Raw genomic sequence first — 17,627 nt, forward strand, 5'->3', positions numbered from 1 at the left:
TTGCCAAAATTTTCAAGTTTCCCCCACCAAAGTTTCCCTCTTTATGGTATATGTTTTCCATTGAATGTGGTGTATAAGAAAGGACTTTAGGATGTTAGACCTTTTTAAAACAGTGTTCAGATAACTAAGGATTCACTGTAAATATTTTGTAGCTTACCTGCATGATCGTGGCTGGAAACACATTCAATTTGGTCCAATAATCTCATAAACATTGCACCTCCTTCAGCTTTGGTACCATTCTAGTGAGTTGATGTTTACTTCTAGATATTTCGCGTTTGTACAAATCATTAATGCTATCCCACCCAAATTAACTCTTTCCAGATTGTTGGAATGTCTTTGTTCCTCCTACTTTTGAAGAGAACAGAGCCTTAATCATATTCATTAACTGCAGTAATATAATTATATTGACAAGGATGCCTATTAATACATTACATATATACCTGGTGTGTTGGACAAATCATCCAATAAATTTTGTCAGGTGGATGAAATGGATTAAGCATCCAAGGTGTCATCTCAAACTGATCTTGGGCACCTTTCTGGTTGGAATAAGCACCTCGCAGAGAATACAACAAATCAAAGAAAGTCAGCAAAAAGACAGCGTTTGTATTCAAAAATGAGTTTCTACCACTCAGAATGGCTTGATAAAGCTTCACTTCCAATCGAGATTCAGCCATATTACTCTGTTATGTATTTGAAGACCTATATCGCGTGCTTACCTCAAGTCCAGTTCTTGTAGTCTTTAACCCAACAGTAGTATCTATTGATGCATCTTCTTTTGGCCTTGGAGCCATCTTGGTGCAGAAACAACCATGTACAAGGGGAATTAAAGCTTGTTTCTTACATATCTCGCTCCATGACAACTACTGAGTAGCGATATACGCAGATTGAAAAAGAGTCCTTAGCACTGACCTGGGCATGCGAATTCTTTACTGAATATTTGCTGGGGTTGAACTTACACATCAACACAGCTCAAAAGCTATTGGTTCATTTGTTCAGTACCAAGAATCTAGTAGAAAAGTTGCCAATTCATGTCCAATGCTTTTGGTTGCAAATGATGAGATTCAATTTCACTGTTTCCAATGTACCAAAAAAGAAAGTAGTTATTGCCGACACCCTGTATGATGCTCCAGCTGAATCTCCCAGTGATAGTGCCCAGTCACAGGCCTTTGTAAATGCTGTCCTACACAGTATAGCAGAGAATACAACAAATCAAAGGAAGTCAGCAAAAAGACAGCGTTTGTATTCAAAAATGAGTTTCTGCCAGTCAGAATGGCTTGATAAAGTTTCACTTCCAATCGAGATTCAGCCACATTACTTAGTTATGGCCAAATTGTCTGTTGAAAATGGACTGTTGATAAGAAGTTGTTGTATAGTAATTCTTTCAGAACTACAGTCTGAAATGCAATTAATTACACAAACACAATTACTATACATAGCTACTATGTTTTCACCAGTAGCTCATCTCACGTGCAGCTACATAGTTAAGAGCACACAGATGAGGACTTTTGAACACCTTCCTGTGAACTCATATAAATAAGCTTTCATCAAGAGGGCCAGCAAGGTAGCAAAACTCTAAAAAACAGCAAGGGTAGCAAATGAATCATGTTAAAGGTGAGGAGCCACACTAAACCATACCAGTGATGATAACTGTTACCTTCATGATCCACAAAAAATGTGGAGATGTTGTACTAACCCAACAGGCCAAAAATAAAATGTAATTATTTTAGCTGTACCTGACTGTTTAATTAGAGTATACATGACTTCTCCATTAGAGTATTTTGGGTATGATCAGGGGTGTAGCCAGGATTTTCTGGAAGGGAGTTTGGATTTGAAGTGCATGGAATGCCTTTGGGGGAAGGCCTGGATGTTTCCCCTGACCAACTTGCAACTCATTCTTAGCACATGGGAGACCTCCACATTTGAGTCCCTTAGTTGGCAATTCCAATCAGTTTTCCATATTGCCCTTATCTTATCACCAACACCATAGCTATCACCTTCTGTAAATATCCTTTTTAAGTCTTCATTGCCCACATCATCAATTTGGTTCATAAGGGTACACATGTCATCATGTTGCTCATCAGCTAGTGTGATGTCAGTACTTTCATACTTTATAAGTTCCCTTTTGTCATTGGATCTTCCCACTTGAGAATTCGCTTTGCATTAAAGTTGGCTAGCAGCTAGGTAACATGTTTGTTAATTTTGCACATGATGAAGCTGACTGCTGTTTGATCTTTCTATCAGGACTCGCAGATTGAGTTCTCTTCTGCTGTCACTCCAAATCTGTCCTTAAACGCTTACACGCTGAACACAGAACTTCATTAGACCCCTTCTCAGTCATTGATGCATTAGAAGTCAAGCAAAACCATAATTTACAATTCACAGAATCTTTCCGTTGAACTGGAGTTTCAACTTTCCTAATGCTTTTCAGGTCATACCTTATTACCTCATAGTATTGCTAGTATGCATCAAAACTGATTCCTGGACAAACCTTGTATAGGGAGCTGGTTGAGTGTCTGTACAAAGTGTTTGCACATCACTATTGGTCTCCAGATAACCAGTTTTCCATTCCTTCATTAGCACATGCACTGAATAATGCTGGCCTTGAATTGTTATAACAATTCTTGAGGTATACTCAAGCGGTGGGTGATAACACATATCACGTTGGGTAATAACAAGGATGGGGGTGTGGTCATCAGGTGCACATGCCATTACTAAGCTCAAATCCGGAAATAGAAGACTCTGTGTTTCGCAGACGCTCTGTAGGCATAGTGGTTGAGCGACTGTTCAGCAGCCAAGTTAAGGGTGCCCATCTTAGTAAGTTGCTGAATCTCTTGCTAGAATACCACAGTCCCATGGCCAACTTGGGTTGCACAGACATTTTTGTCACGATAGCTTTCTATACTTGGCCATTTCTTTTAAACATAAAAAAGGTGCTGGGGATACCGGGAACTACCTTAGTTACCCCGCTAGAGCGTAAATGCCATTATCGCTATTGTTGATAAAATTAATGAATAACGTAAACGAACATCTACTGAAATATTCATGTTACTCTAAGCAATCATTAATCATGGGGGTAATACATCGTTCGACACTCTTGGTTACTGATATATACTTTTGATGTACTGTATTAAAGCTTAACTTTCTAGTGGCCGGTAACTGAACCAAGTGAAATAGTTTTGTGGGGGTTTGCCTATGTGCTGTAACCAGCGTACAATGACTGAAAACCAATGTAACAAGCCTTGTAAGCTACCAGGAAGGGCATATCTTCTTGAGATGAAAGGGGGCATATCCCGTTTGCATGCAAACGAAAATTAAGAGCAACCATAAGGCTTTGTGTAGAGAATTTGCATATGATAACACGATAGACAAACTATGAAACAGTCAAGAAGATACTTCTGTGTGTAATTTGTGGTTCAAAGTGGTTTGTTCCAGTTTCACTTCCTTAGTGATGCATAGCAACGTAATTGATGAATTAAAAAAATAATCGGTGTATGTTTAATGTCAATGTACCGTAGTATGTACCATTACAAAACAAGGCAAGAAATAAATTAATAGCATGCTGTGTGTTAATATATAAAGAATTATTCAAGGGATAGTATTTACTGGTTAGAAGTGGCACAGCATTTACCCTCTAGACAACAAATAAGTTGTAAATGAAATTTGAGAACAATGCAATTTTCGCTCAATGGGTTATATTTCCATTAAATTTGAGCTCTAGGTTTCTGTGACTACAAAAAGCACCACAACTTTTAAAACAATTGATTTCCTTACTTGCTGGTCTAAAAGCACAACAAAACTCATTAGTATTGTTCTATAAAGTTCTTTGGCATCAAATCAGACACAAACCTCATGGGAGCTCAGCCTACTACACAATATCATATTTGTATGTTACATAACTGAAACAAGTTAGCAAAGAATACAGCAAATACCACTTACGTTGAACCTCTATCATAGTGGTTTCCTCATCAAATCCAAGACTATTATTTGCTTGGCACATATACATGTCTCTATCACTTGGATTTGATGCGGTGATTGTTGTCATATTTTCAAGTGATGGGTCCTCTACTCCATTTCTAAACCAAGTAATAATTATTGGACGTGTTCCACTGGCAATGTTACAATCAATGGTAACATCATTTCCACCAACAACATATGCAGTTGTCCCTATTTGAACCATTTTGTCTCCAGGAGTAATAGGATCTGGTCGTGGTACAAATGGTCCCTCATCGATATCCGGTGGATCACCTAAAAATTAGTTGTTCATTAAAGAATATGTTTAAAAAAACACAGCTGTACTAGTCTTAGGTCAAATGTAATGCTGTGCAACCACTGAATGCTGTTGATATATAAGGAAAAGTAAATTTAGGGATTAAAGAATAAAAAAAGTTGTGAAACAAAGTAATAGCAAAAAAGTAGCATAAGAAGAGAGGTTGCCTATACCTGCAGAACATTTAATCCCTATACTTCAGTCTATGAAATTAGGGATTAAAAATCCAGTAGTATATTGTAGATATAGGTAACCCCTTTTGTTCTCTCATTCCACTTTTTAAATTCTTTGATAGCATCCAATTTTTTCCCTTCTACTTTTTTGTTCACTTTTTTTATAACATAGTTATAACTAATTAACCCACACATACCACATCAAAAGAATGGTGCAGGCATGCCATAACATTAAGTTTATGTTTAAATGCCCACCCCGACAATCCACTATTGAAAAGTGCAGTTGCCATTACGCTTCATCTTCAGCTATGTTCCACCTGTTACACAGCGATATGAATAAGCAAAGTATGAGAAGTGTCTCTGCAATCATTATATGGAAATATGAGTAATAAGCTTAACAGCTATCACCACAGCCACAGGTAAGCTGTATCATACTACAGTGAATTGATACCTTGTATTGTCAGTGAAAATAACTGGAACACAAAAGAAGACATAGGTAAGTCCATGATGCATGTATTCTACATACTGTGGTTGGCAAAGACATGTCTTGGGTTGAAGTGACATCAAACAATAGTCTGTAGTGTTACGTTATGCTTGGCTGAAGGCATCAGCTAGTCAGTCAGTAGAAAATTCAGTTAAATTAAAATTCCACAGAAGCTTGTTGAAAGGGTTGGGAGTTGCTCTGAAGGCATTTTTGGGCTTTCTTATGCTTAACCAATACCACCACGTTGCTTTGAAGGAAACTGGGATTGTTTTGGGTGATTTTGAAGAGCAAGAAAGTCCAAAACTCCATGATCCCTAATGTAGTACTGTATGATGTACTAAAGAAATGATTTTAGACAGATGATACAGTTCATACTATCAGCTGCCGCTGAATGAAAGCACCTGTAAAGTTACTTGCCCACTAATTGCATGCAGCGTAACTTATATATATCTTGTTACCACACAATTTTCATCATGATCAAAGGTACTTTGTGTAAACACGAAGACATGTAGACCAAAAACTAATACATTCATTAATATTACATCTTTGCATGATCACATTCAAATAGCTCATTCTCAATAGGCAACAGGTAGTTATAGAACCTGGTATGGAATGGAGCGCAAAATGTGTGGCTGTGAAGGCATTTCACAAAAGTTAAAACACAGCTATATCCTGAACGTTATGTATACATCCTTGTGGCACTTATGAGCTCCTGGTATGAGTGATGCTATTTATGAAAGTACTTGTGTTTGTATGTAAACATAAAGTTACTACATAAGTTGTTCATGACTCTTCATGACTCCCTTCAGTAATGTCTGTATGACAGGATGTAAGGATGAAAATGCAGCAAAAAACCCTACACTTAATTAATTAACAAAAATCCCCTTGGCCCCTGAAATATTTCTCAAAAACACACATGTTGCTGTATTGTTAGTTTCAACCCTGCATCACCTGAATTGCTTACCTTTGTTATGAGGACTCTTTATAAATCAATTTCTATGCCTTGCCAAACCTCTTCAAAGCCAATCAAGAAACCTCAACACCCCAAGCAGCCGTAGACCTTTCCCGCTTAATGATCTTCACCACTTCTTTTTGCGTATTCAGCCTATCAACAAAACCAACTGCTATTTTACTGGGCATGACGTGGCAAATCCTTTCAACTTTACTGTGAGTCCATAAGCAGAAGTTATGGCCATTGATGTTCTGAAAAAGGAATTATGAGTTTTTGTCTTCTTGAGATTGATGGTCTTTTATTGCCTTCCCTTTTAATCCAACGTTAAAACTTATATATGCTTAGCCTATTCATCAAGGATTCTGTTAAAAGTTACCTCATCTCATACACTGTAGTATGCAGAAGTTACAGTGATTCGTTTGTTTCCATAATGCAAAGCTACTACAGTGGCATTTGGAGTTAAAGGGTCAAGCTTTTATGCAAAACTGTATCCACAAAACTTGAAAGAATGTTGGTTGACAGGTGAGCAAAACAAATTCATTAATATTACATTGACAATTTGAACAACAAGCTGCAACAAAGTCATAATTTCAACATTGATAATTTGTGTAAAAACAAAGCAAAACAGTGCACGTTTGTCAAAACGTAGAACAGTTCATGGCTATCCACTGTAAACAAATAGAAGGAAAATGTCAAGTTCGATTAGAGATCATAGAAAAAAAAAAGTAGGGAAACAAGGGAGGTTGCCTACACCTGCAGATATACTAGTGAACATTTAATCCCTAATTCAGTCATGGGTAGACTGAAGTAGGGGTTAAATGTCCACTAGTATATCTGCAGGTGTAGGCAATTGCAACCTACCTTGTTTCATTACTTTTTATGGCACTGAACTTAAAATTCCTAATTAACTGTTTGATAACTTTTTTGTAACATAATTATGACTAGTGCATCTTTGAATACTCTTACCGTTAGAATATCATACAGTATCGTACTGTATAGTAGGGACATTGAAGGTGTGGAGGCGATCTGTGATATACACAATGCTTGCGCTATTGTCTTACCTTTTATCCTTCTTTACCATGGCTATCAGTCAAGGTTCTATCGCTGAGTGTTAATAGACTACAGTACGGCTTCCATCTACCAGTGTGTATATTGCATCAAACTATTCGAATACATGTGGTCGTTGCACCAAACTATTTGAACACACATGTACATGACTCGCTGTTGATATTGATCAGTGAGAGCAACTCGTGGCGAACTACAGTATATAGCAATGTGTAAGTCAATAAATATAGTTTATTTAATAACAATGGTAAACTGAGTCAGATCATCCAGGTCCTGCTTTACAGATTATCTGGGTCTGACCCCATGTGCTAAGTTAAATGTGGATGTGTTACTACACGTCATAGCATAGCCCTGCTTCTTTAGCGAGCCACGCCCACTTATATAAATTACTGTCCGTAGACATGGGCTATGGTAGCCACGCCCTTTCATCAGTCTGTAGGTATACAAGAATCTACGTCCATTATTGTCTGCAGGCTTATGTAGAGCCACGCCCACTGATCAGTTGTTATTGTATGAGTCAAAAACTAGTATAATAGTGCTGTGATTAACTCTTTTAAAGTATTGTGACTGGTTCTGTGAAAAGCAGGCAATTCAGTGGTCATGAGCTACAAAAAAAATTCACAAACAAATATAAGAAAAAATTAGGAATTTTAAATTAGAGTAGGGACAGTGTATAGTGCTGCAATAAAGAGTACTGAAACAAGCTGGATCGGAGTAGTACATAACGTCCAAATACTGTAAAACAATAAGAAGTGAATATCCCTGTGCGTTCAGTACTTTTTATTGCAGTACTATATACTGTCTCTACTCTAATTTAAAATTCCTAATTTTTCTTATACTTGTCTATAGTAGAGCAGCTAAGCAATAAATTTTGATGAAATCGTTCACTTTGTGATAAAAGCACCAATTTTTCTGTGAAAGTTGAGTAAGGTATACTAAATATCTGAGATATGGTGCCATGTCAAAATCATTGCCTTAGGGCATGTTTTGAAACTTTTAAACTAGGTTATAAGCCCATTTCTAGCTGCACCAAGGTGTGGCATTAATTAGTGACCTTGGCTGTGCCTCGGTCACTAATTAATGCCCACCAAGGTCCCAAACAAGCGCAAGGGTTTTCACCCTACTAAAACAACTACAGTAGGTAGCTAACATTTAGAAAGCAGCTTGCCACATACCAGCCAGCACAAAAGAAGCAGAATGTGAGTAACTTCCTTTGCCAAATGGTACAGCTGGATGAAGCAACTGATTACAGCAACAAACCTTGTTATGGACATGAACGAGGTCACGAACCACTCGAAAGGCAAACGTGGCCACGAAGCTAAAAAACCACTGTATTACGCAGCCAACATAGAAGTGACGAAACCTTGTTATTTGGGCAACAAGGATTGTAATTACCACCATGAATGGGTAGACTGAAGAGTGTATGGTTAGTATTGGCATGCTGTAGTGAATAGCAAACACACTAGAGGAGCTTGAAAACCAGCCAACCATTAAATAGGCAGTTTATTGATGTACATCAAGGAGCTGGCTCATTATCAGCACAGCTACAATTGAGTGTTGGTATGGCTGATGGAGGCGTTCAAATCACTCAAACAACCCAACAGTACAGCTCATCCATCACTTTGATGTAGTGACAATAACCATATCATATGACACCAGGTCTCTAAATGTCATTTGGACACCTCACTTGTGGTATTCATGATCACCTGTACAACCAGTTTATTTTTAAGTTAGGTATCAGTGCATCTCTTAACAATTACAGGGGTATAGGTTCACATTATACTCTAAGCCATGGCAGCATAAGCAAACTTGCCACATAGCTATATCATACCAAAGCAAGTAGAAGGCCTTGAAAGCCCATATGACTCTTTTCCTACAAAAGCCAGAATTGATTCCATGAAGCTTTTTTATATAACCAGTAGCTACTAGTGCTGAGCAATAATAGAAAATTCACTATCACGATAGATATTGAAATACTACTATTCACGATACGACAATATCATGATAATTACACTTTGAATGATCTTCAGTCAAGTTTCAAGTATTCAGTGCATGTTAAGCATAATTAACACCATCATAGATTACTATATGCTTGGTTTTCTTGAAAGTGCATCAATTAGATAATTAATAGCGTGGGCAGCCGATATTTCTACAATTTTTGTTACAGCCTTGTAACCAAACTTTTCCTAGTTATATAACAGCTAAGCCAGCCTCTCAAGCAGCTTTTTTAGTGGAATTCGAAACCCTTCACAAAGTGATTGACTAATTGCGTGGGCAGACGATAAATATACACAGCTTGTTATATAGCCTTGCAACCAAACATTTCATGAATAAACAAGCCTAAATAGATACAAAACAGTTAAATAAATTTGGTAACAATGTTTCTAGTAAATTTATAGCAGTATTGCGATAGTAAGCTGTAATTATCATATCGCGATAATGATTTTTAGATCGCGAGTATCAAACTATCGATATTATCACTCAGCACTAGTAGCTACCCTATAAAATACTGTACTATCTGTCAGTGAGTGGTCAAGTAATAATCAGCTCTATATTACACTGGTGGGCCTAGTGTGTGAAGCAAACATCCAAGGAGAAACAACAAGTGTCCGGTCAAATCACTTGATGTCCACTTAACTTTCATAATGTCCCCGTCAGCACATGTCTGAATATTTCGCACACTGTTTTAAGAATTGGTAATGTGCCGAGAGTTGATTTTTCAAAATAAGGCCAAATATATGTTTCTACCCCTACTTGAAAAGGTGATCTGGCCTTTTGATGTGGTATACTACAGTAGTTCTTGTATCAAACACAGCTGATGAGTGCAGGGGAGTTTGTATAGCCAATAAAGGTTTCTACATAATTAGTTTGCAATTTCACAATGATCAACATAATAATTATTATCTAATCAAAAACAGCTAAGCTGTAAAAAAAGGTGCGACCCCAAAAAGGCCATGGTGAAAAAAGATGTGAAATCCAAGGTGGCGGCCAAGAAATGGCTGTGATGGTAGGTTAATGGTAAAAATTTTAATAACGGCAATTCAGGCGAATTTTGACGTTTTTGATTAGATTTCACTTCTTTTTGTGTTTGTATACCCCAAAGCCGGCCATAGGCCGGCTTTGGGGATTTTCTTTTCTTTACCACAGGAAGAAGAAAAGATGAAGCAGATGTTAAATACTTTAAATATTTTATCAGTAAATGTACAAATTATATATATAATACATATATTTATTACAGAACACTCTACATGGTGGTTTCTTTATAACTGAACACTCTACAAAGTGACTTCTTGTAGCTGATATTTCTACAAGGTGATTTGTTTGTAGCTGAACTCTCTACATGATGGTTTCTTCGCAGCTGAACTCTCTACATAGTGGTTTCTTTGCAACTGAACTCTCTACAAGGTGGCTTCTTCTAGCTGATATTTCTACAGGATTTGTTTGTACTGTAGCTGAACTCTCTACATGATGGTTTCTTTGCAACTGAACTCTCTACAAGGTAACTTCTTCTAGCTGATGTCTCTACAGGGTCACTTGTTTGTAGTTTAACTCTCTACATGATGGTTTCTTTGTAGCTGAGCTCTCTACAAAGTAACTTCTTCTAGCTGATGTCTCTACAAGGTCACTAGTTTGTAGCTGAACTCTCTACATGGTGGTTTCTTTGTAACTGAACCCTCTACAAGGTGACTTCTTCTAGCTGATCTTTCTACAAGGTGATTTGTTTATAGTTGAACTCTCTACATGATGGTTTCTTTGCAGCTGAACTCTCTGCAAGGTAACTTCTTTAGCTGATCTCTGCACAGGGTGAATTGTTTGTAGCTGATCTCTCTACAGAGTGATTTGTTTGTAGCTGAGCTCTCTACAAGTGACCACTTCTAGCTGAACTCTCTACATAGTGCATAGTTTCTTTGTAGCTAAACTCTCTACAAGGTAATTTCTTCTAGCTGAACTCTCTACAGGGTGACTTGTTTCTAGCTGATCTCTCTACAGGGTGATCTGTTCATAGCTGAACTTTCTACAGGGTGATTTGTTTGCAGCTGAACTCTCTACATGGTGGTTTCTTTGTAACTGAACTCTCTACAAGGTGACTTCTTCTAGCTGATCTTTCTACAGGGTGATTTGTTTGTAGCTGAACTCTCTACAAAGAACTTCTTCAAACTGATCTCTGTACAGGATGAATTGTTTGTAGCTGAACTCTCTACAAGGTAACTTCTTCTAGCTGATCTCTATACAGAGTGACTTGTTTGTAGCTGAACTCTCTACATGATGGTTTCTTTGCAGCTGAATTCTCTAAAAGTAACTTCTTCTAGCTGATCTTTCTACAGGGCGATTTGTTTGCAGCTGAATTTTCCACAAGGTAATTTGGTTGCAACTGAACTCTCTACATGGTGATTTCTTGTATCTGCTCTCTCTACAAGGTGACTTCTTCTAGCTGAACTCTCTACAGAGTGATCTTTTCGTAGCTGAAACTCTCTACAGGGTGATTTGTTTGCAGCTGAACTCTCTACATGATGGATTCTTTGTAGCTGAACTCTCTACAAGGTGACTTCTTCTTGCTGAACTCTCTACAGGGTGAATTGTTTGTAGCTGATCTCTCTACATGATAGTTTCTTTGTAGTTGAACTCTCTACAAGGTAACTTTTTCTAGCTGATCTTTCTACACAGCAATTTGTTTGTAGCTGATTTCTCTACAGGATGATTTGTTTGCAGCTGAACTCTCTACATGGTGGTTTCTTTGTAGCTGAGCTCTCTACAAGGTGACTTCTTCTAGCTGAACTCTCTACAGAGTGATCTTTTCGTAGCTGAAACTCTCTACAGGGTGATTTGTTTGCAGCTGAACTCTCTACATGATGGATTCTTTGTAGCTGAACTCTCTACAAGGTGACTTCTTCTTGCTGAACTCTCTACAGGGTGAATTGTTTGTAGCTGATCTCTCTACATGATAGTTTCTTTGTAGTTGAACTCTCTATAAGATAACTTCTTCTAGCTGATCTTTCTACACAGCAATTTGTTTGTAGCTGATTTCTCTACAGGATGATTTGTTTGCAGCTGAACTCTCTACATGGTGGTTTCTTTGTAGCTGAACTCTCTACAAGGTGACTTCTTCTAGCTGAACTCTCTACAGGGTGATCTTTTTGTAGATGATCTCTCTACAGAGTGATTTGTTTGCAGCTGACCTCTCTACATGATGGTTTCTTTGTAGCTGAATGCTCTACAAGGTAACCTCTTCTAGCTGATCTCTCTACAGGGTGAACTGTTTGCAGCCGAACTCTCTGCAGGGTGATTTAAACGCTCTACAGGGTGATTTCTTTGCAGCTAAACTCTCACATGATGGTTTATTTGTAACTGAACTCTCTACAAGGTAACTTCTTCTAGCTGATCTTTCTACAGGGCGGTTTGTTTGTAGTTGAATTCTCTACAAGGTGATTTATTTGCAGCTGAACTCTCTATAGGGTGAATTCTTCTAGCTGAACTCTCTACAGGGTGATCTTTTCGTAGCTGAACTCTCTCCAGGGTGATTTTTTTCAGCTGAACTCTCTACATGATGGTTTCTTTGTAGCTGAACTCTCTACAAGGTGACTTCTTCTAGCTGATTTCTCTACAGGGTGATTTGTTTACAGCTGAACTCTCTACATAGTGCATAGTTTCTTTGTAACTGAACTCTCTACAAGGTGACTTCTTCTAGCTGATCTCTCTACAGGGTGATTTGTTTCTAGGTGAACTCTCTACAGGGTGACTTGCCTGTAGCTGAATTGTCTATCAGATTAACTGGTTGTAGCTGAATTCCCTACAGAATAACTTGCAATGTAATATAATTCTTTGATGGAGTAAGTTATAAACGTAGCCGAATGCTCTATTAGGGTGACTGTTCTATTAGAGTATCCCGATCTCGCATTTGCAACACGTAGTTGGCTTAGATTAGATTAGATTAGATTATCGATTTTTGTCAAAAGACAAGGGTCACACAAAAGGCAAAGCCTGCAAACATGCTCCCCTTACAAAGACATACATACATACATACAGTTACAAGTACAAAATAAAACATACAGCAAAAACATGACACACGACAACTACATACCTATACAAAAAGAAAACAAAGAGAAAATTACAAAATCAGGTTAGCTGAGCAGAAATCGACGAAGTGCCATCCGAAAAGGAATTGCTTTGGAAATTTGTAAAATTTCTACAGGTACTGAGTTCCAAAGAAATGGAGAATTTATAAAAAAAGAAAAACGGTATGTGTTAATGGTAGATGATGATGTGGTAAGTGAAAGTGAATGGGATATAGTATTGGTGCTTGAAAACTTGAAATGTGAGTTGAATGGGATAGAAACTCTGTCATGTAAAATATCGTGTACTTGAGTGATAGTAAAATAGGACTGACGAGTATGGAGCGCAGGCCATCTTAGGTCCTGCAAACAAGATGTAGAAGATTTGGACCAGTTATGTGAATGAGGATTCCATCTGCTACCACACACCCAGCGTGCAGCTCGTCTCTGAATTGCTTCTAGTCTATCAATGTCTCTGGCAGTATGTAAATACCATACAGGTGAGGCATATTCTAGTAATGGTCTAACAAGGCAATTGTAGGCAGCAGATTTAACAGTAGATGGACTTGCAAAAAAAGTGTGTCTTAAATAGTTGAGTGAACGGGAGGCTTTAGCTGTTATATGTTTGACATGATCACTCCATTTAAGATGAGAATTGATGTACATCCCCAAGTAACAAACTACTGATTTAGATGGAATAGGCTGGTCATTAAGATGGTACTTGCACATTGGTGGCGATCGCTTATAAGATATACAAATACTTTCACATTTTTGTGGATTTAATTTCAGTTGCCATAACTGTGACCATTGATAAACTTTGGTCAAGTCTTCTTGAAGTAAAGTTTCATCATGAGTTGAAACAATTTGCTTGTATAAAGCAATGTCATCAGCAAATAACTTAACAGTACTGTTGGAAATAACGTGATGGATTTCATCAATGTAGAGTAAAAATAACAACGGTCCAAGAACAGAGCCTTGTGGGACACCTGAACGAACAGGAAGACATTCTGAGAAACAGCCATTAATAACAACTCTTTGATAGCGATTGGTAAGGAACGAACCAAACCAAGAGAGTAGATTTCCATGTATGCCGAGACATTCAAGCTTAAGTAACAGGTGGCAATGAGGAACCGAGTCAAATGCCTTAGCTAAATCCAATAAAACACAGTGAACTGAGTTTCGTCTTTCAAGGCAAAAAGCCCAGTCATTAATAGCTGAAAGTAAGAGAGTTCAGTGGTTTGTAATCCGATTCTTCTGTACTACCGCAAGGACTTTCTATGATGATTATTCCAGCTACACACTGATTTTCAGCTCATTGCTCTAAACGGTTTGCCTGGTAGGCTTGAAAACTAATAGTTTTTTTATTCATAAAAATCGATTGCATAATTGTGACACAGGTTGGGTTTTGTGTCATATCTCCATGGTCTTTATCTCGATCTCTTCAAACCACAAAAAGGCACTCCTACGATGGTTACTCCATCTACATATCAATTTTCAACTCATTCCTCCAAGTGGTTTACCCTGTAGGCGTGACAGACCTTTGACCTTATTTTACGCACATAATCGGTCATAACTCCGTGAATGTTCATCGGATTCCTACCAAAGTTGGTACTGAGATCCGCCTTAATGAGCCCTTCAAGTGTGCCAAATTTCAGCCCGATTGGAGCACGCATTCATGTTTTATGGTGGCTTTTGCGAAGTGTGCGAAATGAAGAAGTAGAAGAAGAAAAAAACGAAGAAATTAAAACGAAATTTTGTTCGCTCGTATCTTGGAAATGGCTGGACCGATTTTCTTCAAATTTGGTATGTAGACTCCCATAACTGGCCGGCATGTCTGTAGCAAATTTGGTTCCAATCGGATAAGGGATCACAGAGCTACATTAGTGTGAAAATTGCGCTTTCTTTCTTCCTGTTAATATACTCACGGTGTGGCGCGCCGGCTTCTTGGGCCGCACGACACACTATCGTGTGTCTTGATAGTAAAATTTTTCATGGTCTAACAGCAATTTTTGTGTGAACACACAAATATACAATGCAGTTTCTTTTTTTTTATACCAAAGGTAAAATAGATCGACATACTCTAATAAAGCAGTCAGGAAATACTCTAATATAACAGTCACTTAGCTATAGTGGAAACCCCTTTTCAAAATATCTGTGTACCATCAGTAGTTTCCACTGCATTTAATAGTATACATTGTTGTTGTGTTCATCACACTTACAATCATTTCCCACATAAACACTGACCTGGACAAGTTACCCTGCTCACTGCAACGTCTCTACCACAGCCACTTTCCAGTACGAATGTATATGTTCCACAAATATCTTCAGTTTGAGGAGTAGCAGGACCAGCTCGGTACGATTCAGTAGAGCCTTAAAAATAAAAAGCGTGGCCTTAAAAAAAAAATTTCTTCAGTGTGGCCTTAAAAATAAAAAGCCTGGGTGAAAAAGTTGTGAAATCAAAGGTGGCGGCCAAGAAATGGCTACAATGAAGTTAATGCTAATAAATTTTAACAATGCAGACTATGGCTGCACCAGTTTTTTCACAGCTTGGCTATTTTTGTATCAGTACATGTGCTATAGAGCCAGCTCAGAGCACTTTTATGACTTCCTCGAATACATTTCCTATTGATTTTACCTTTTTGAGCATGATATGATTGGTAAGTTTAATGGCACCGTATCTAATATGAAAAATAGTATGAATTAAGCAAATGCTGTACCAAGTTTGGTGCTTTTATCAAAAAGTGAATGATTTTTTCACTTAGCCGCTCTACTAATAGATCTCTTTATGAAATGGTAGATGAAAAGTATAGTGTTTCTGAGATATACCTGTAATGGATGGTAGTTAAGTGCAATTGCTTGCAAACTGCAGAAATTTAGTGGCATTTACGGTTGTTTTCTATGGTAAATCATCAACACAGCAAAAAACACAGCTACTGATATAGCTGGACTGCTACATACTGAACTAAGTTTAAAAGGGTGTTTTGAGTGCAAATGACTCATCAACTTTAGTATCTACTGAAGATGGAGTCACTTATGTTCTTCAAAAGAGTAGCTTCTGTCATTTCAGATGGGTATAGAGGTTTGCCGATTATTGGATTGGCTAAAATATTGCGAGATCTTACTCCTATCAGTATTGGTACAGAAAGACCGATACACTACCAATGTTTATCATATAGTATAGTAGCAATAGTTAGTTCATAAACAGATTATACATTCGTTTTCTACTTTATCTGTGAGGCTGTTTACTACCAGTGGCTTATTGTTCACTCTACAGCAAGTGTTATGCTACAAGAAGCCATACAAATACACACAGATTTATTGTTGAAAAGTTTATCATAGTCTTTACAAATGAACCAGTTATAGTACCTTTAATACCAGTTAAAGCACCACCGCACGCACAATATGGAAATAAAAGGACGAGGGCATGGGCGAGAGACTAATATAGCACGAGGTGAAGCCGAGTGCTATATTAGGCTCAAGACCATGCCCGAGTACTTTTATTTCCATATTGTACAAGCATAGTGTTTAACTGGTTTAGAGTGCTGTCTTGTCGTCTTGCTTGGGGCATTCATTTCGTGAATTTGAACCGTGTCAGTTTTCAGCCATCAGACAATCGGTAAGTGTCTGTGTAGTACAATTGTGGTAGTACTACAAGCAAATAGTATCTTTTTGGCTATTTTTGGCAATTAGAAATGTTACACATGTGATCTTGTTTTTCGTATTTATTTTCCAATCAATGCATAACTGTTCTTTATTTTCCATAACTGTACTTCATTGTGACGCAAATGGAAAATATAGCACACTTGAATGTGTTACGGAAAATAAAGCACTCTTTTCGCTTTGATCTCGCCAACGCAAAGTACTTTAAGAATAAATAAAATAAAAGAGTTCCAGGATAACCAAGGAAACTTGCTGTAGCAGCCTTCACAAGCCTTTATAATGCAAAGCAATCAGTTTTTTAAAAACTTCATAGGAGGATACATTAAAATGTTTGTGGCTGCCTAATCATCTGGATTGTGTAATAGAAGCCAAACCACTACTACCACAGGCATAGTATACAGCAGTGAACAGATACACATGCTACCAAAAGGTAGGTGAATACACGTTGATTTGCTTAAAATTCTGTGTAGTGCAAACTATCAGTTATTGGCTTCTTTTGGCGATATCAATATCAGATATTGGTAAATGCCAAAACCCCATATCAGTACACCTCTAAGAATGGTGCTTTATCATGAGTACTTACAAAGGGGTGGCAAAATGGGCATAAGATAGAGTTCATAATGGAAGAAGCAGGTTCCAGGCCAAGTATACATGCTACTCCATAATACACATAATTGCATAACGCTGTCAAGTAGACAACAACAATGGAGTCTCTGGTCACTATAGTGCAACTCCAAAGCCACTATAGTGCAACTCCAAAGCCACTATAGTGATTTTGTGGGCTCTAGTATGCCCACAGAATGCCAATTCCAGAACGCAGAATTGACAAGCTTGAGACATATAGTAAAAATTGTTAGCCAGTAGTGTAACCATCTCATGCTGGTGATATTTTGGTAATGTGCCAAGACAGTTGATTTTTCAATATGAGGGCAGATATATGTTTCTACTCCTACTTGAAGGCTTTTCTGATGTTGTA

The 17,627-nt window shown here is 37.8% G+C and overlaps 1 protein-coding gene across 1 annotated transcript in view; it reads right to left on the reverse strand.

Moving 5' to 3' along the window:
- Positions 1-17,627, reverse strand: part of LOC136237874 (uncharacterized) — a 121,451-nt gene that overhangs the window by 38,735 nt on the left and 65,089 nt on the right. Inside the window, exons 7-8 of the mRNA XM_066028119.1 lie at positions 15,236-15,361; positions 3,937-4,245 (exon numbers count right to left, since the gene is read on the reverse strand). Coding sequence (XP_065884191.1) covers positions 3,937-4,245; positions 15,236-15,361 — 435 coding nt within the window. The remainder of the gene's footprint in view (positions 1-3,936; positions 4,246-15,235; positions 15,362-17,627) is intronic.

This window comes from Dysidea avara, chromosome 11, assembly GCF_963678975.1.
Source record: "Dysidea avara chromosome 11, odDysAvar1.4, whole genome shotgun sequence".
Classification (NCBI taxonomy): Eukaryota; Metazoa; Porifera; class Demospongiae; order Dictyoceratida; family Dysideidae; genus Dysidea; species Dysidea avara.